Below are 18,492 nucleotides of genomic sequence, written 5' to 3'. Positions count from 1 at the left end.
ATAGGAGCCTAGGTTTCCTCACCTCAAAATTTTGGAGGGTTGGACCAGGTGATCTTTAAAGTCACCTAGCATAGTGCGTTTAATTCCTTCCATCCTTCCTTCCGACTCTAAGGTTTTATGAATCTTACCTGTTTTGGAGGAAGTAGGCCCCCTGTATCCTGGACTGCCCCTCACAGAAGCTGGACAAGTGTGCTTGTGTGTGTGTGTTTTGGGATGGGGGAGGGAGATTGATGGGGCACAGAGTTTCCAAAGCCATCTGATCTGGCTCATATTTTTAAAAACCCTCCTGACGTGGCATTCTAGAAGGGAAGTGGGAGACTGGAAGTTGGTATAAAGAGAGAAGGAGAAAGGAAACAAAGATTAGGAGAAGGAGAGAGAAGAAGAAAGAAAACAGTGAGGAGGGATTTGGGGGAGGGGACTAGAGGAAAAGATGATGTGACTCAGGGATTCCAAGGCTGTCCATCAGCCTGGCAGTTCTGGGCAGAGCTGGTGTCCCTCCGAGATCCCAGAGTCCCCAGTGATTACCTGTGGCGTTTGCATATGGAAGTGGTTTATTGAGCCTGAGATGCTGAGCCCTCACTAGCGGCTTGCACCTGCCTTCGTTTCAGGTTTCTGGCAAGCGGTGGGTTTCAGATGTGGGGTCTGCAGTGCCTTCCCACTAAACCAGGCTGAGTCTGGAGGACGTAGCCCTCTCACCCTTCTCTCCCCATCCCCTTACCTGGTGTAGCAGGCTCCACGTTTGCTCCTGTCAGCTAGTTACAGTTCTGATGAAGCATGAGGCAGAAGGGCTGTGGGCCCCTGGGCATGCTGATAGCCAAGGAGCCTGAGGGAGAACACTGCTGTCCGTAGCTTCCTGCTTCTTGCCCCCAAGTCCTACCACCTGGCCTCCCCTCTGGAGCTGCCTCTGGAAAGTCAGTCTGAGCCTGATCCCATCCAGACTCGCCTTCTGGCTGCAGAGGGTGCTCCCGGCCTTCTCCCATTGTCTTCTGGCAGTCTGGAGGGTCCGTCTCAGGTTCCTCGGGGCCAGGGATTCTTGGGGCTGGGCTTCCCCAGGCCCTCTCAGGCTCTCTCTGCCCCTCCCGCTAGTCGTACCGAGCCTCCTAGCGGTTCTGGTCCCCTGCCTCCCGCCCGCTCCATCACCTGACGCGTAGAGGGTGTGTGTGGGGGCTGGGGTGGGGGGGGTTGGCTCCTGCCAAGTACACAGGTGGGCACACACGTGAGAGGCCTCACTCCTTGGAGCTCAAATACTTGACACACGTGTGGCTCCATGTCGCACTGGCTGTATGTATACCTGTGGCCTGCTTTGCCCAAATCACGTGAGTTCTTCCCTCCTGCCCCCCTTCCTGGGCTGTGCAAGGATTGTGGGAAGGCCTGGGTCCCTGCTGCCCTTTGCGGCAGAGATGGCGCTGGTGCTTAGGGACCTGGTGGGGCTAGGCTTGCAGAGAGTCCTTTCACCCTCATGAGGCTGCAGAGATGGGCCCTTATGGGTGGGAAAGGAAGTGGGAAGAGCAAATTGTCAGAAGAAAGCGGTCAGTTGCCCTCAGTGGCAAGTGGAGCCCCCTTGAGCTGGCTCGCCCCAGCTCCCTGGCCTGGGGGCCTGGAGCTCCTGGGGGAGCTGTGGTTTGGTGCTGAAGTCACTTGTCTCACTCATCTCCCCAGGTGTGTGGTCGTGCTGTTCAATCCCCGGAAACACAAACAGCACCACATCCTCAACAGTTCCAGGTAAATGGGTCTGGGCCCTCAGGGGGCATCTCCTGGGGTCTGTGAGAAGGGCACTGTCTAGGTCTCTGTGGCTCTGGGGACTGAGACTGGGCCCCAGGGCCAGCTAGGGAAATGTCACACGTGCCGTTGCTGTCTGCCGGTCTTGCCTTTTGAGGGAACTGTGAGGGAGCCGGGCTTAGGCAGGGCTGCCAGTGCCTCTTTGAGCCTGCCTCATTTCTTGCAGGAAGACCATCACTGCCCTTGCCTTCTCCCCTGATGGCAAGTACTTGGTCACTGGAGAGGTGAGTGTGGAAGGGGGGCCGCAGTACTCTGAAGAGGGTGGGTGGCCTGGCCTCAGCAGAGAGCTACAGTCCTGGGCCTGGTTAGGGCTGCTGCCGCTCTGGCTTCCTGAACGGATGCCAAATCCCGGTTTTGGCTGCACCTTAAACCAATGGTGCTGAAGCCTTAGTGGGCATCAGAATCAGCTGGAGGGCTTGTTAAAGTGCACATTGCTGGGCCTGCTCCCAGAGTTTCTGGTTCTATAGGTTTGGGAGGGGGGACCCCAAAATTTGCATTTCTAGCAAGTTCCCAGATCATGCTGATTCTGCTGGTTTGGGAAGCACACTTTGAAAACCACTGCCGTAAGATATTCCTTGTGCCGGGGGCCCCCTGCTGGGCGCATGAGGGACACCTCTCCCTTCTCAGTCTCTTACAGGGAGGCATAGGCGTGGGTGGTGGTGGTTCTCAACCCTGGGTGCCCATCAGGATCCCTCTAGGAGCTTTGAACAAACACAGAGGCGCAGACCCTCACCCGGAGATACTGAACCAAATCTGGGGTTGTTTTCTCTCAGATAATCGTTGTTGTCCTGAGATATTTATCATGTTTCCTCTACACCTTTGCCCTGTGTAGCACTCTGCTTTGGGCCGGGGGCTCATTAGAGAGACTGTGACCAGTAGCTGGAGAGGTAGGCCCCACCCTGAAAGGCTAGGGGAGGCTGTGTGCCTCTGGCCCTCACTTCCAGTTCTTGCCTCCCTGCAGAGTGGGCACATGCCTGCCGTGCGGGTTTGGGACGTGGCCGAGCATAGCCAGGTGGCGGAGCTGCAGGAGCATAAGTATGGCGTGGCTTGTGTGGCCTTCTCCCCTAGTGCCAAGTACATTGTCTCTGTGGGCTACCAACACGACATGATCGTCAACGTCTGGGCCTGGAAGGTGAGTGGGCCGGGTGGGCCGGCCTCGCAGCCTCCTGGGGGTCCAAGGGCCAGTTGGGGACCTGAACCCCTTCATTCCACCCTGCTGATCTCAGTTTTATTCTAGAAGATGACCTGAAGCAGAAAAAAGCAACTGTGTAGCCAAGCGTGTTGGTAGAAAGAGGCTAGCTTTGTGCCTCCGAGGACCTCCAGAGGCAATGAATCTCTTCAACTCCTCTGGAAAAGGATTCTCCTTCCTCCCCTCTTTCTCTGACCAGTAAATCCTGGAAAGAAACATTTTTTAAAGTACAAATCCTATCTAACCCTCCTACATCCTCTGAGCCTCTTTCATCTTAGCTCCAAGAGGCAGAACTTCGATTCTTCCTTTGGCTTTCCTTCCAGAAAAACATTGTGGTGGCCTCCAATAAGGTGTCCAGTCGGGTCACTGCGGTGTCCTTCTCTGAAGATTGTAGCTACTTTGTCACTGCTGGCAACCGGCACATCAAATTCTGGTACCTTGATGACAGTAAGACCTCAAAGGTGAGGTGCTCAGGCTGGAAGTAGCCCCCAGGGCCAGGGTCTACTCAGCCCACCCCAGGACACTGCTCCCCTTGGGCCCCTCTGCTTTCTCAACAGCCATCCAGAAGTTCTGGATGAGCCAGATGCTGTCTGGGCCGAGGGGTAGTCTCAGAGGGCAAGGGAGCCTTGCTACGCCTCCTCCCTCCCTCTCCCCAGGGCTTGGTTTCCAGGGCGCCCCGGGGCGATGGGTGGGCGGCACAGTGTCGCATCTCCACAGGTGAATGCCACCGTGCCCCTGCTGGGCCGCTCCGGGCTGCTGGGGGAGCTGCGGAACAACCTGTTCACCGACGTGGCCTGTGGCCGAGGCAGGAAGGCGGACAGCACCTTCTGCATCACGTCTTCAGGGCTGCTGTGCGAGTTCAGTGATCGGAGGCTCTTGGATAAGTGGGTGGAGCTGAGAGTAAGTACCTCTGTCCCAGTGGGTGGGGTGGGTGGGGGGCTGCCCGCGTCTCAGCTCAGGGGAGGACTGTCCGTACAGGGGCTGGGCCCTGCATGGAAGAGGGGACCCCAGGAGGAAGAGGCTTGAGGGAGCCAGAGCTTGGCCCAGTTCCAGCCCCAGCAGATCTGTGTAACTGCCTCCTCCCTGCTCTTTCTGTCTTTCTTTCCCTGCTTTCCTCTTCTGCTCAGAACACAGACAGCTTCACAGTAAGTGGTGCTAGACTCTCCTCTCTTTCTCATGCTGTTCCTTTCTCTTTGCTGGGCTTTTCCTATTTTGTCCTCTTTGCCAAAACCTCTAGTGCCTTAGAAGGCTCCCGGACTCCCATCCCCCATGTGCACGTGGCTGTGAGCCCTCTGCCGCCAGCTGCTGGAGGGCGGGGCGTCTCTAGATAACAGCTGAGGGGCTCGGGCCAGAGCAGCTGGGCTGCTTTCCCCTCGGCCCCTGCCTTGGCCGGTGTCTCCTCTTGGCAGGTGACTGTTGAGGAGGGGTTGAGTGGGTGGCCATGCTGACTTGAGCCCCTCTGCCTGCAGACCACCGTGGCCCACTGCATCTCTGTGAGCCAGGACTACATCTTCTGTGGCTGCGCTGATGGCACCGTGCGCCTCTTCAACCCCTCTAACCTGCACTTCCTCAGCACCCTGCCCCGGCCCCATGCCCTGGGGACAGACATTGCCAGTGTCACAGAGGCCAGGTGAGCTGTGTGGGCCCCCTGCCTCCATTTCAGAGCCTTACTCCGCACCCAGCCTTCCTTGCCTGTGCTTCAGAGAATAAGATGAAGGGTGTATCGATACCCCCAAAGATTACAGGAACATCTCTGCACACACACAAATGTGGCTTTATTGGTACACGGCGCACTGTGGGGGACCATGGAGTGTCTCAGTATGTAGGCGTTAGGAGGGGCCTAGTGTCAGATTTGGGCTTGTGTTAGATGATTTTCGGATTGGTTCCAGGGACTGAAGTTTTGCTCTGGTTGGGTGCTGAGAGGAAGTGGGGTCAGTTCTACAATTGGACATTTAATTTTATTTGAAAGGTGGAATGAAAGGTATGGAGCTAAAGCTGTAATTGGTAAAGAAGTTGCAGTCAGTCCTGAAAGATGGAAAACGGTGATGTTTGGTCATTTTTGTGGTTTGTACAGTGATCTTGTTTTTGTCTGTCTCAGACACCGCTACATAGTGGTCTTGGTTTTGTTTCACTCCGTCATGACCACAGAGTTACCTTGTCTCGCGTTGGTGTTCTGTGACCTCGTCTGTGTTCATCAGGAGAGCGCCATGGCCCAGCAGCTAGTGCTGGGTCAGCTCCGAGCTGGGAGCTGTCAGAGGCAGCCTTTTCCTCTCAAGCAGCCGCTTCCAAACCTGCGGGTCTGGAGACGGCTCCCGTGCTCTGCTCCTTCCTTTGTGGGTGGGCTTCTGTTTTCATTCCCCTCAATCCCTCATTTCGTCAGCTCCTCACTCACCAGTTTGCTCTGTCCTCTTCCCTACAGTCGCCTCTTCTCTGGAATGGCGAATGCCAGGTATCCAGACACCATTGCCTTGACCTTTGATCCCACTAATCAGTGGCTGTCTTGTGTATACAACGACCACAGCATTTACGTTTGGGACGTGAGGGACCCCAAGAAAGTGGGCAAGGTGTACTCGGCTCTATATCATTCCTCCTGCGTCTGGAGTGTGGAGGTAGGTGGGCTGACTCGAGACTGACCTGGTTTGCCGGGACACCATTGTGAGGACAGAAAGTGGGGATCCCCAGGTAGAACGTTATGTTCCCGCTGCCTCCTCACTTCTCCAGCAACATCCCTGTGTGTCCACATACCTTCAGATGGGTCCTGAGGGTTGAGCTTGAATTTTCGTACTTATATGTCTCAGGCTTCTTCCAATGTGTCCCCGTCCATCCTTAGTTTTGCCTTGTCCTGGGCTGGGTGATCTTGGATGAGTTGCTGAACTTGACCGAGCCTCATTTCCTCCGTGGTGAAATGATGTACCTGATTCATCTAATTGTTTTAAGCATTAAGTGAAATAATGTGAGTGGGAAACATAGAAGAGTTCCTGGTACATGGGAGATGCTTGGTTAATGTACTTTCCCGCAGTGATCTGAAGAGTATCTAATAGTTACGGCTTGCTTACTTACCATAGGACAGACAGTGGGCTAAGCCTTGGCCAACATCAGCTCTTAATGTCATTCCCTTCCATCTCCGTGGGCAGGCGAGGGACTGCTCCCTAATTGGAGCTCTGACTTTGTTCCCTCTGCCCCTTCAGGTCTACCCCGAAGTGAAGGACAGTAACCAGGCCTGCCTGCCCCCCAGTTCCTTTATCACCTGTTCCTCTGACAACACTATCCGCCTGTGGAACACAGAGAGCTCTGGGGTGCATGGCTCCACCCTGCACCGAAACATCCTCAGCAATGTGAGCCACGGGGCCCCCACTCCATGCCTAGCACCCACGTCCCTTCGCCTTCACACCGCCTTCTCGGGAACTGGGTCCCCAGACCCTGATCTTCCGGCTCTTCTTTGGCCGGCCCCTGCGAGCCAAGGCTTTGTCTTGTCCAGCATTCCTCTCCCCTTGCTTCTGTACTGGGTCAGGCCTGCCTTATCCACTTCTCCTGACCTGCTCCACTAGGACCTCATTAAGATCATCTATGTGGATGGGAACACTCAGGCCCTGCTGGACACTGAGCTGCCCGGGGGAGACAAAGCTGATGGGTCCCTGATGGATCCCCGAGTGGGCATTCGCTCTGTGTGTATCAGCCCCAACGGACAGCATCTCGCTTCAGGGGACCGTGTGGGCACACTCAGGTAATGCCAGGTCTGGAATGGGTACTGCCTGCCTCTCATGGTCTGGGCTGGGGGAGTTAGTCCCCAGGGATAGAGCTTTTGAAAAGTTTGGCTCTAAAAGATTGGGGAAAAGACATTCATATACAAGGGAAGGATAATTATAGTGAAGAAGCCCAGCAGAAACCATCCTAATCAAGTAATCAGGCTTAACACCCTCGTATCAACATCACAAAGTCCATAATGGTGCACTAAGGACATAGCATTTTTTTCTGTGGTATTCTTGCCAAAAATGCAGAAAACTCAGTCCTGTCATGAGAAAATGACAGACCAACTCAAATTGAGGTACGTATGACAGAGCATCAGTACTCTTCCAAAGTGTCAAGGTTATGAAAGGTAAGCAAAGACTGAAGAACTGTTACAGACAGGAGACTGAAGAGAAGTAACACCTCGGTGCAGTTTGGGCTCTGGGTGGGATCCTGGATCCAGAAAAAGGATGTGGCGAAACTGGTGAAATTCAGATAAAGCCTTTACGTTCATAGTATTATACCAACGTAAGTTTCCTGGTTCTGGCACCGGACTGTTGTTACGTAAGGCGTTAACGTTAGGGAAAGCTGGGTAAGGGAAATATGGAAACCCTCTGTACTCATTGCAACTTTTCTCTAACCTGAAAGTTCAAAAATAAAAAATAAGCTTTCAGAAAGGTCAGGGGAGGGGACGTAGCAGAGGAAGCAGAGTGAGTCTCTCCTCCTGCAGCCTGGCAATGACCCCCTCCCTCCTCTCCTCATCTTTGCAGGGTGCATGAACTACAGTCCCTAAATGAGATGCTGAAGGTGGAGGCCCATGACTCAGAAATTCTGTGCCTGGAGTACTCTAAGCCAGACACAGGTAAAGTGGATGCCTGGTACCCAGCCCAGAATGGCACAGGGCTCCTCCAATCCTGCCAGTGCCACTTACATCTATCCTGGCTGTTGGATGTGGGACTGAAAATCCTTTGACTCATTTGGTGTCATTGCAGGTTTAGAGGAGGACAGCTCTATCCCTTCTCTGTGGTTCTCTTGGCTTAGGGATATGGGGCTCAGTTCCTTTTTGCTGGACCCAGATAGGGGCCTGCTCTGGGCACTCGTGGGCTGATGGAGTTCTTCCAATCCCAGGTCTGAAGCTCCTAGCATCAGCAAGCCGGGACCGGCTGATCCATGTGTTGGATGCCGGACGGGAGTACAGCCTACAGCAGACGTTGGACGAGCACTCATCCTCCATCACAGCTGTCAAGTTTGCAGGTAGGGGGCAGGGCAATTGGTTTGCAGGTAGGGGGCAGGGCAATTGAGATACATTCTTCCGCCTACTACCAATATCTCCCCTGGCCCCCCCCCCCCCCACTGCCAGCTGCGTCCTGCCTCTGTGAGAAGGGTATGCCCGTCACAGTGGCATGTGGGACAGCAGCTGGCCGGCCCGGGGCTGGATGGGAAGACAGGTGGAATATAGACTCTTAGTCCAGGGGACCCTGAGCAACCAGGTTGGCTGAGAATGGGGGGAAAGGAAGGCCTAGGTTCGGAGGGAAGCACCCTGATTTAATTGGTTGTCTCAGCCTTATAGAGTAGCTCCATAGAGGGAACATGGGGAGGGAAGCAGAGGGAAGGCTGGCCTGCTTGTGGTGAGAGCGGTGGGAATAGCTAGGCCCCCTTCCTCCATAGCCAGCGATGGGCAAGTCCGCATGATAAGCTGTGGGGCAGACAAGAGCATCTACTTCCGCACTGCACAGAAGGTGAGGTTACTGGGTGTCCCTGAATGGGGCAATGGGTTTGTGGGTGGGGCGTGGGTTCGCTACGATTCCCCTACCTGAGGTTACGAGAGGTGAAGGGCGGCAAAAGCAAGGCTCTCTGGGTCTGGTGAGGCATTTGGGCGCGGGGTCTGCCCTCATGCTCCACCCCTGCAGTCTGGAGATGGAGTACAGTTTACACGGACACACCACGTGGTACGGAAGACGACCCTCTATGACATGGATGTGGAGCCCAGCTGGAAGTACACAGCCATCGGCTGCCAGGATCGAAATATTCGGTGGGCATCCCTTTCTCAGACCATCTGACCACATTCCTTCATGCCCGAGGGGGTCAGCTCTAGGCAGCTCAGCCCTGTGTCTATCTTTTTGTCCAGGACTTTGTGCCCCCTTGAGCCTACAGAATGAGCACTTTGCCTCACCCAAGAGGTGGTAGCCCCTTTGGTGTTGGGGAGTGGCTTCCAGAGAGAACAGAGCTGCGGGTGAACGCTGGCTTTGCTGCCACCCAAGTGACCGTGACCTCCTCCTCATGTGAATGAGTGTGTTTCTCCACAGGATCTTTAACATCAGCAGCGGGAAGCAGAAGAAGCTGTTTAAAGGGTCGCAGGGTGAGGATGGCACTCTGATTAAGGTAAGGGCCCAGTAGGATGGGCGTTGGGCTGGAGAACGGGAGAACGGGGTGCTGGGTGCAGAGGGACTGGTGCTTCCTGTCCTCGTCCAGCTGTATGTCCCACTCCTCAGGTGCAGACAGACCCCTCAGGGATCTACATTGCTACCAGCTGTTCCGACAAGAACCTTTCCATTTTTGACTTCTCCTCAGGCGAGTGTGTGGCTACCATGTTTGGCCACTCAGGTGAGTGTAGCCCTGATACTCTCCCCCTGGAACTTACCTCTTTCTTCCTTTAGTTTCCTGGGTCCCAGCAGAACTGTCTGTCCCTCCCCTCTAGCTAACTCCCTGTGTGTTGGGACAGACACTTGGCTGGGACTTCAGGGAGGCTCACAGGCCGTATTCTTTGTTCTTCACAGAGATTGTCACTGGCATGAAATTTAGTAACGACTGCAAACATCTCATCTCTGTGTCAGGGGACAGGTAAGCAGAAGCCAGCTTCCCTGAGACATAGATTCTTCCTCTGTGCCACAAACACACCCTGTCCCTCCCCTCTCTTCGACTCAGTGATGTCTTGGGAAGTAGGGCCGAACAGGGATATTGGCTGGGCCTCACCTGGCACTGGAGGGTGGCTCTGGTCTCCTTGCCAGCCTGTGGAGAAAGGGGTACTAGCGGTGTCACCACCCACAGAGACCTACCTACCTACCCCTCCCTCACCCACCTCTGTGGCCCTCCCCCAGCTGCATATTTGTGTGGCGCCTGAGCTCTGAGATGACCATCGGCATGAGGCAGCGTCTGGCCGAGCTGCGGCAGCACCAGCGGGGGGGCAAGCAGCAAGGACCGTCCTCTCCCCAAAGGGCTGCTGGGCCCAACCGGTGAGAACAGAGTGTGGGGGATGGACAAGCGGTGGGTGGGCATCCAGACTGCTCGCTGTGGTGGCACGGCTCCTCCTCCTTGCTCTGGACCCGCCATTCAGAAACTCTGTATCTCCCAATACCTGTTTCTCACACGAACGCCCAAGATGTTGGCCTCTTCCCCTATTGAGTCTCCCCTCCCCCTGACCTTCCTTGTCTTGGACTCAGGCACGAGGCCCCATCGATGCTATCTCCTGGACTAGCTCTCTCATCAGACAGTGACAAGGAGGGAGAAGACGAGGGCACTGAAGAAGAAGAACTTCCAGCTCTGCCCGTCCTTGCCAAGGGTACCAAGAAAGAGCCAGGTCTGTGGAAGTCTGATGTGGGCCAGACAGGCGCCAGTTGGTGCAGTGGCTAGATGTGCCCTTTCGGGGGCTGCGGGGGTGAGAGCAGTGTGAGCTGAGGAAACTGGAGCATTGTCATAGCCTCGTAGGGCGTGGGCTGCTGTGGGACCAGCGCTGCACGGTGGGTGGGCGCGAAACTCTCTCTGACTGCCGGTCTCTGTCTAGCCTCGGTGCCCAGCGCGGCCCTGCCCCGAAGCCTGTCCCACTGGGAGATGAGTCGGGTGAGTCACCGTCATTAAAATGTCCTTGCAAGGTTACCAGAAGTGAAGGACGGTGAAAGCAGGGCTCTCTGCACCTGGGGAGGCATTTGGGCATGGGGTCTGCCCACGTGCTCCACCCCTTGTGTCCAAGGAAGGGGAGCTCGAGCCTCTGGGCTGGTTCCAGGTGAGGGGTGACGAAGTCCAGGTATTTCCTCCCTGTGGCCTGCAAGGATTAGTCACCACTAGGGGAAGTACTCCGCTTGTTCAGCCTCCTGGGGGCCTGGGAGTAAACAAAGAACATGTTGAGGTAGGGAGTAGAAAAGGGGTCTAAGCCGAATGGTTACAAGGAAATTGCAAGAAAGTCAAAGGGCCAAAGAACTGAAATCTGGAGAAACTGTAGTTCTAAAGACCCAGGTGAAGAGAGAAGCTCAGAACTTCCAGAAGAGTTAGAGGGAAAAGGCCTTAAGAGGACCAGTAGCTGAGTGGCAACTTCAGGGTGGCCGGGAGGAGGATGAAGGCTTGCAGAGGCTGCCCAGCCTTCCGTTGTCCTGCGTCAGGGTTTCAAGCTCCAGCACCTTTCATTGTCAGCAGCAGTTTCATGGGATGACGGTGGTGTGGTGTCTGGTGCCTTCTGACCAGGCCATGTGTCTCAGGTTTGTCCTTGGTGCTGTGAATGGACTTGGGGCTGTCCTCAGAGTGGGGGCCTCTTAGAGACTCCCAGCTCTGAGGTGTCCATGACACCGGTGAGGACGAAGACCAGAAGGTCCTCTAGGACAGGACAGAGAGTGAAGCTGAGAGCCTGAACTCTGGAGGCAGACTACCTGAGCTGTAACCTGCAGGCAGACTGTCTGTGGGACTTGGACAAGTTACTTAAGGCCTCTGTGCTTCAGTTTTCCCATCTGTACATGTGAGGCGAATGGTAGTACCTCCTTCATAAGGTGGTTGTGAGGATTAAATGAACTAATACGTGTAAAGTGCCTGGCACACAGTAGGTGACGTGTGAGTGTTTGCTAAGACTGTTGTGTGATTGTTACTGTTATTCCTCTCCTACCCCCTCCCCACACCAGGCACAGGAGACAGAGGAGTTCCTGGATCCAGCTCCTGCAGCCAACCAAGGACCCAGAAGAAGGGGGCGCTGGGCTCAGCCAGGCGTGGAGCTGAGTGTTCGCTCCATGCTGGACCTGCGGCAGCTGGAGGCGCTGGCCCCAACTCCTCGGGGCCCTGGCCAGGACTCTCTGGCTGTGAGCGCTTCAGGTCCTGGGAAGCATGGTCGGCAGGCCCCTGAGACCTCACATGCTAGCCAGGTGAGCCCGCTTTCTCCCAGCGAACTAGAGATCTCCAAGCAGCTTTAGCCAGCCTTGTGCCAGCAGCTGGGGCCTGAGCATTGGTCCAGCTGTGCTTGCTCTGCCTCTGTGGGACATGGATAACCTGAGCTGCAAAGTCAGGTGGGGCTGGCTAGGCTGTGCGGTACGGTGCTTGGGGTGCAGAAGCAAAGGGTAGCCTTTGTCCTGGGCTGGGTTCCTTGGAGGGCTCATGATATGAAGTGGTGGCTGGAGGTTGGCAGCCCAGAGTGCTAATGTAGTTCTTCCAGAAGCTCAAGAACACTAGTTGGAACCCAGCCTGGCTTTTCGGTGTCTGTCCTCAGAGTCGGAGCTTCCCCCGGAATTGGTGCCCACTGGCTCCTTGCCCACCTCCGCCTCCTCTCCCAGACCCTCACTCACGTCAGCAACCCCAGTGATGTTTCCAGAATGTGTGTTTCCCTTTGTGTGTTTCCAGAATGAAAAGCGCCCCCGGCCTCAGGCTTCCCAACCCTGTTCCTGCCCCCACATTATCCGATTGTTGTCCCAAGATGAAGGGGTCTTTGCCCAAGAACTGGAGCCTGCACCCATCGAAGATGGTATTGTCTACCCGGAGCCGAGCGACAGCCCCACCCTGGATACCAGGCAAGGGTCCTGCAGACTTCTGGGGCCATGCACCACCCGCCTCTTCTTCCCTTCCCTCCAAGGGTTCTGTATTTGGGTGGGGGGCTGGCCCCAGGCACTCAGGGCTTGCCCACCACTGCCTCATCCCCAGTCCTGCTCACGGGTGGGGCAGAAGGAAGGCAGGGGTCCAGTGGGGCTGCTGCTCACCATTGCTCACTGCCTCCTTTTTCCCCTCTTGGCCTTTCTGGCAGTGAGTTCCAGGTGCAGGCACCAGCCCGAGGGACCCTGGGAAGAGTGTACGCCGGCAGCAGGGGCTCAGAGAAGCACAGCCCTGACAGTGCCTGCTCCGTGGACTTCAGCAGCAGTCGCCTTTCCAGCCCTGAGCATCCCAATGAAGGTGGGGCTGCAGCCCTGAGGGAGGGCCGGGACCACGCGGGTCAGTGGACTGAGGTGGGAGTGGAGGCTCTGGCGACAGAGGGTTGCAGCGTGATGCTTCTCTCCCCCTCCCCCACAACCAGACTCCGAGAGCACAGAGCCCCTGAGTGTGGATGGCATTTCCTCAGACCTTGAAGAGCCAGCCGAGGGTGATGAGGAAGAGGAGGAAGAGGAGGGAGGCACTGGCCCCTACGGGGTGCAGGAAGGCAGCCCCCATACCCCGGACCAGGAGCAGTTTCTAAAACAGCACTTTGAGACTCTGGCCAATGGGGCTGCTCCAGGTGTGGTCACATTGGTCACCGCAATCTACCCTTCTTTCCCCTTGCCCCGCTGAGGGTCCAAGGGCAGGCCATGCCCGGGGACTGCTTTCTAGGGGAGGCAGAGTCTGGGCAAGAGCTTGCTTCAGTCCCTGATTTCTGTCACCCTGGCAGGGGGCCCAGTCCGGGTACCAGAGCGGACAGAGTCTCGGAGCATCTCCTCACGATTCCTGTTGCAAGTGCAGAGCCCCGCACTCAGGTACTGTCCCCACAGCGGCTCACTTTCCTACAAGGAGCTCTAGCTCTCCTAACCTCGCAGTGCTCCCAATAGGGTCAGCCCTGCGCCTGGGGCAGCCTGCAGCCCTCTTCTCTCCAAGGCTCTGTCTTCCATGCCCAGCAGCACTGTGCACTCCAAGTTTTGGGACAGCTGTCCTGGCTGGCTTTGTGCCCACCCTTCTCTCCTAGTGCCTCGTTAGTGCTGTGAGAGCTTCTCCCCGTCTTGGCAGGGAGAAGCCCTGAGCCTCCTCTGGGCCTTCTTCCACATTTCCTCCCTAGGGAACCATCCCCATCTTCCTCAAGCCTGGCAATGACATCGAGGCCAGCCCAGGTGCCGCAGGCTTCTGGCGAGCAGCTGAGAGGCAGTGGTGCCAATCCTCCAGGAGCACCCCCGGAGGCGGGACCTTCCCTCGGGAACCCTGGCCCCCAGCAGGCAGCCCCTGTGCTGTTGCCACGACGCCGTCTCAACCGGGACAGTAGCTGGGCCCCCAAGAGAGTGGCCACAGCCAGCGCCTCAGGTGGACTCCAGAAAGCCCAGTCGGTGCAGAGTCTGGTGCCACAGGGTGAGGAGCCTGGGGGGCTCAGCTCTAGGTGTGGGGAGCGTGGAGCCCATGGGCATGCTAGAGGAAGGTGGCCTCACGTGGCCCTGATGTGTCACTGTGCTTGCCAGTGGGAGCCCCTTAGTGGGTACGTGCAGGGCACAGCAGCTCCTGGAGAGTTGAGCCTTAGCACCCGGGACGCCGTCCTCACCACCTGACCTGTGTATGTCTCTGTCTCCCCTGCAGATGAGGCCCCTCCACCAGGCCCGTTGCTCTTACAGGAGATGGAGGCCCAGGGGCGCCTGTGCTCCCTGCCCCAAGCTGACAGCCGTCTGTCTCAGCCCCACTCCTACCGGAACCCCACCACCAGTTCCATGGCCAAGATATCCCGCAGCATCTCTGTTGGGGAGAACCTGGGCCTGGCTGCCGAACCTCAAGCTCCTGCCCCCATCCGAGTCTCGCCGCTCAGCAAGCTGGCCCTGCCCAGCCGGGCTCACCTGGTCCTGGATATCCCAAAGCCACTGCCTGATCGCCCTACCCTGGCCACATTCTCACCTGCTACCAAGGGCCAGGCTCCTGGTGAGGCAGAACAGCCTGGCCCCCCAGCAGGCCTAGCGAAGGCTCACAGTACATCTGAGAGACGGGCCTGTTTGGGGGAGGGTGCCACTCCCAAGCCTAGGACCGAGGGCCAGGCTCAGCCTGGGCCCAAGAGTCCCCGTGCCCAGCAGCTGCCGGTCAGCATCCTCCTCCGAGGCCCTGAGAGCCTGCAGTCCCCACCCCCTGAGAAGACTCCCAGCCCTGTGGAACGCACCAGGCCGGGGGCAGCCCAGAGCCGGGACTCAGGTGTGCACAGCTCCCAGCTCTCATCTCCTGCCCCGTCCTCTCTCTCCCGTGTCTGTTGGCCAGTCTCTGGCTCAATCCCATTTCTGTGCATCCAGCCTCTGGTGTATTTCATCCTGTCTGCTCCTGTTTCGGTCCATTAAGTCACACCCCTGATGGTGAGACACCCCTGCCCACCTTCATGATCTCCCTGTGACCCACTTGCCCCTTCAGTGCCTTCCTGCCCCTGGGACTGGAGCTGGAGCTGGCCCTTTCCTCTGGACCTTGTTTCCTGGGTGGTGTTGGGAGTGTGTCAGGAAGGAAGGAGGCAAGAGGAAGGGACTGAGAGCGTGCGATGGGACTGGGTGGGGTGGGGGTAGGCCTCTCTTCCTCTGAGTGACCCCTGGGTGGGGAGGCCTGAAGGAGCAGCTTTGCTGGGTCTTACTGAGCTGTCTGTCCCTCCCAGAACCAGCCGTGAGTCTGGAGCAGTGCGAACAGCTTGTGGCAGAGCTCCAGGGCAGTGTGCGCCAGGCCGTGCAGCTCTACCACTTGGTACGTGTTGGGTACCCCCCGGCGGGAAGACAGAGCAGGTCAGGCGCGCTAGCTGAGTATCTGGAACATAATGATAAGGCTCTTCCACCGACGGGTGGGTGGAGCAACTAGGAACATTCTGAGTAGGTGAGTGGGTTAGAAGCCAGGCCAGGCCTCGTGAACTGAGCACGTATGGGTCATTTCTGGCTAACAGCTGGAGACGTCCTCAGACAGGAGGGTGAGGTGTAGAGAGCCCACGTGTCTTAGTTTGCTTAGGACCATGCAGCTTATGCCTGTTGTCCAAGTATAATTATTAATAGTACCCCTTTTCATATTCAAAACTGACTTGGCCACCCTAAACATAGGGGACAGTCCAGCAGGGGCCAAGATTTGAAAGAGGAGTTGCTAACAAGATGTAGATGGTGCCAGATCTGACAGTCACCCCCAGGGTCTGCCTCCGTCCCCTAGCCTCTGGTCATACTTGCTGGTCTTGGAGTGTGCAACTCCCAGCCACACCTAGCAGGGCATGCAGTCCCTTCTTTGGGGCAGGCTGGACACCGGCAGGGCCCCTCCCTTTTCTACATCCATTGACAGTCCCCTCCACTGTTCCTCCACCTCACTTCTGGGGTCCTGTTGCAGGTGGCCAGCTGCAAGACACCCTCAGCAGAGCAAAGTCGCATCACCCAGCTCCTCAGAAACACCTTCTCCTCCGTGCGGCAGGAGCTAGAGGCCCTGGCCGGGGCCGTGTTGTCCAGCCCAGGCGGGAGCCCTGGGGCTGCGGGCGCCGAGCAGACACAGGCCCTGCTGGAGCAATACTCAGAGCTGCTGCTTCGAGCCGTGGAGCGGCGCATGGAACGCAGACTCTGAGTTCCAGAAGCCTGTCCCAAGTGAATGCTCCCTCGATTCCAAACTGCAGCCCCTCCTCCACTCACCAAAACCTGTGGGGTTGCTTGGAGTGGATAGCAGGGATCAGTGCTCAGAGGGGAAGCAGCTTTCCCAGCTGTTCCTCATGGGGTCCCTGTATTTATTAATTTATTTCCCTGACTGTTGCCTCACTTTCTTGGAACTCCTGCCTCCACAGCCCCTCCAGTGGCTCACGCAGGGGTAGGTCTTGGGCCTTTGTCATCTTGGTGCTGTGAGGAGTAGGAGGGCAGCCTGCCTCATCTGGGGGAAATCGGGAAAGGCTGGCCCTCCCTTCTGAGAAGCCATTTGAAATTACTGCAGGGATCAGCTCCCTGGGGTGGAGCACACACAGGGTATTCAGTGGGGTAGAGGTGAGAGGTGATCTGGTATCCATGCCCTTTAGCCAACAACGGAGCTTCACCTCTACCTCCACTCCCCCCCCCCGCACCCCCCCCACCCAATCCAATACCAGCTGCACTCCCCTGGCTGCCAGAGCAGGGGTTGTTTTCCCCACTTGCTGGCAGTTCAGAAAGGCAGAGCCCTCTGGCCCTCTGGAGCACTCCCAGCCATCAGGAGGCTTGAGTTGATATCAAGGCCCGAGCCACCACATTCCACTCCCGTTCCCCCTCCAAGAGAGCCCTAGCATCGTGTCTTCCTGTGCCCCCTCTCTCCTGGCCGGAACTGTGGAGCCAGCTGTGGGACGTTGCTGCAGGACAGTAAAGCCCTCTGCTGGGCAAACATGAAGCCCTGGCCTCCTTCCCTCAGCCCCTTGGCCTTCCCTGTCCTCCAGCCCTGGTCCCCAGTAGGCTCCTGGAGCCGAGGCCACCTTCTCCCTGCATCCTGAGTGATGCTCAGTCAGAGGTCTGTGTTGGAACTTCCCTCATAGTTTACAGGGCGCTGGCCCACCTTCTAAGGACCTTGGCCACAGGTGAAATCGAAACACACACATACACAAACACACACACACACACATATTGAGTGTTCATTGGTAGGGCACTTGGCTGGCTGATGGGTACCTGGTTTTCTCTCACATCCCACCCTAGCTTCACCAACCTGGCTCTTATCACAGAACATGAAAAGGGAAGGAACACACTAAGCCTGAAATCTGGATTCTTAGTGTCCACAGCCTAGCTGATGTGAGATGGCCTCAAAGGCAGTGCTGGGCACCCAGGGGTACTGGGTACTGGAGGTTGAAGAGAGGGAGGCACATGGGACTGCAGCAGGTGCCAAGAGACACACTGGAAAGGTGGTAGGTGGGACAGGTAAGTGGCAGAGGTCAGGGGATAGATTAGAATTAGAAGGGCAGTTTTAGGGGTGAGGGGAAGGAGCTAGGGCACAGTGGGCAAGTAGAGTAGGACCAAGTAGTGAAGCACTTGTTGAAGAGTTGGGGTGAAGAACATGTGTCTCTAGGCCCTACTGCTTCCTCTGCCTCAGGTAAGTCAGGGCAGCTCTACCACAGCTCCAGGCCACAGAAGTCCATTTCTGTATGGGCTCTGCTGGCTCTGTAGGCGGAGGCTTAGCAAGAAATTGGATTCTGAAGGGTGTGCAGCTCTGTTTGCATCAGTCACCTGAACAGGTGAAACCTATTTCACCCTCACTCTTCTCTACTACCACCACCTGCTTGGCCAACGTGCAAAGAAATCCTGGCCCAAGAACTCTCACAGCTGAGAGTGGGCCCCGGGAGGGCTGCAGCTGCCCTTGTCAGAGTTAGAAATCCACTCCCACCGTACCCCTAACCCGCACACCAGCCGCAGTCCACCGCAAATGGGGTTCAGGCCTGGCCCTCTGGGCTGGGTTCTTGGCCATCCTCAGCCAGTCTGTCCCTCATGAGGAAAAGGCGCTACACTGCTGCCAAGGTTTGTGAGAAGGTGGCCGCCCTTCCCCTACCCCCAGCCCAGCGTGCGGGTTGGGGGTCTCGTGGCCGGCGCCCGCCCCCTTCTGCATGTCTGAGGCCACCGGCGACTGCCGCCCCCGGCGACTGCCGCCCCCGTTCAGATCTGCCCTGACCCAGTTTTGAAAGCCCCTTATTTATAACTTTTATACTTTGTCCAGGCCATGGCGCTTCCCTCCTCCCCAGGTCTCACAGGGCAGAGGCTGTTTTTAACATGTCCGTTTGTACTGATGTATGAACTCGTCAATAAACACAATCATTTGCTAACCCTGGGTTGCCAGCGAGTGGGGCAGGCGAGAGGAGGCGCGGCTTCTCGCCGAGTGGATACAAAATCTGTGGTCGCCTGGGGGTGTATGGGGGTGGGCAGTTGGAAGCTGCGGACTTCGGCTGCAGTGTGGGGGAGGACGAG

General features: G+C 56.9%; 1 protein-coding gene across 1 annotated transcript in view; it reads left to right on the top strand.

The window, feature by feature from the left end:
* MAPKBP1 (mitogen-activated protein kinase binding protein 1) overlaps nucleotides 1-18,350 on the top strand; it is a 51,693-nt gene extending 33,343 nt beyond the window's left edge. Inside the window, exons 3-30 of the mRNA XM_022587406.3 lie at nucleotides 1,660-1,722; nucleotides 1,946-2,003; nucleotides 2,741-2,911; nucleotides 3,292-3,429; nucleotides 3,686-3,868; nucleotides 4,438-4,598; nucleotides 5,388-5,577; nucleotides 6,157-6,303; nucleotides 6,517-6,692; nucleotides 7,465-7,556; nucleotides 7,823-7,948; nucleotides 8,363-8,433; nucleotides 8,605-8,726; nucleotides 9,001-9,076; nucleotides 9,187-9,298; nucleotides 9,472-9,535; nucleotides 9,793-9,927; nucleotides 10,135-10,271; nucleotides 10,476-10,531; nucleotides 11,578-11,814; nucleotides 12,287-12,453; nucleotides 12,684-12,829; nucleotides 12,951-13,148; nucleotides 13,299-13,383; nucleotides 13,680-13,963; nucleotides 14,186-14,782; nucleotides 15,225-15,310; nucleotides 15,929-18,350. Coding sequence (XP_022443114.2) covers nucleotides 1,660-1,722; nucleotides 1,946-2,003; nucleotides 2,741-2,911; nucleotides 3,292-3,429; nucleotides 3,686-3,868; nucleotides 4,438-4,598; nucleotides 5,388-5,577; nucleotides 6,157-6,303; nucleotides 6,517-6,692; nucleotides 7,465-7,556; nucleotides 7,823-7,948; nucleotides 8,363-8,433; nucleotides 8,605-8,726; nucleotides 9,001-9,076; nucleotides 9,187-9,298; nucleotides 9,472-9,535; nucleotides 9,793-9,927; nucleotides 10,135-10,271; nucleotides 10,476-10,531; nucleotides 11,578-11,814; nucleotides 12,287-12,453; nucleotides 12,684-12,829; nucleotides 12,951-13,148; nucleotides 13,299-13,383; nucleotides 13,680-13,963; nucleotides 14,186-14,782; nucleotides 15,225-15,310; nucleotides 15,929-16,156 — 4,306 coding nt within the window. The 3' untranslated portion in view covers nucleotides 16,157-18,350. The remainder of the gene's footprint in view (nucleotides 1-1,659; nucleotides 1,723-1,945; nucleotides 2,004-2,740; nucleotides 2,912-3,291; nucleotides 3,430-3,685; nucleotides 3,869-4,437; nucleotides 4,599-5,387; nucleotides 5,578-6,156; nucleotides 6,304-6,516; nucleotides 6,693-7,464; nucleotides 7,557-7,822; nucleotides 7,949-8,362; nucleotides 8,434-8,604; nucleotides 8,727-9,000; nucleotides 9,077-9,186; nucleotides 9,299-9,471; nucleotides 9,536-9,792; nucleotides 9,928-10,134; nucleotides 10,272-10,475; nucleotides 10,532-11,577; nucleotides 11,815-12,286; nucleotides 12,454-12,683; nucleotides 12,830-12,950; nucleotides 13,149-13,298; nucleotides 13,384-13,679; nucleotides 13,964-14,185; nucleotides 14,783-15,224; nucleotides 15,311-15,928) is intronic.
* Nucleotides 18,351-18,492: the final 142 nt, after the last annotated feature.

Source organism: Delphinapterus leucas, chromosome 2 (genome assembly GCF_059928025.1).
Source record: "Delphinapterus leucas isolate spDelLeu-1000000601 "Yukka" chromosome 2, BTC_Dleu_Yukka2, whole genome shotgun sequence".
In the NCBI taxonomy this organism is placed as follows: Eukaryota; Metazoa; Chordata; class Mammalia; order Artiodactyla; family Monodontidae; genus Delphinapterus; species Delphinapterus leucas.
This window is presented reverse-complemented; position numbering and strand designations above follow the sequence as displayed.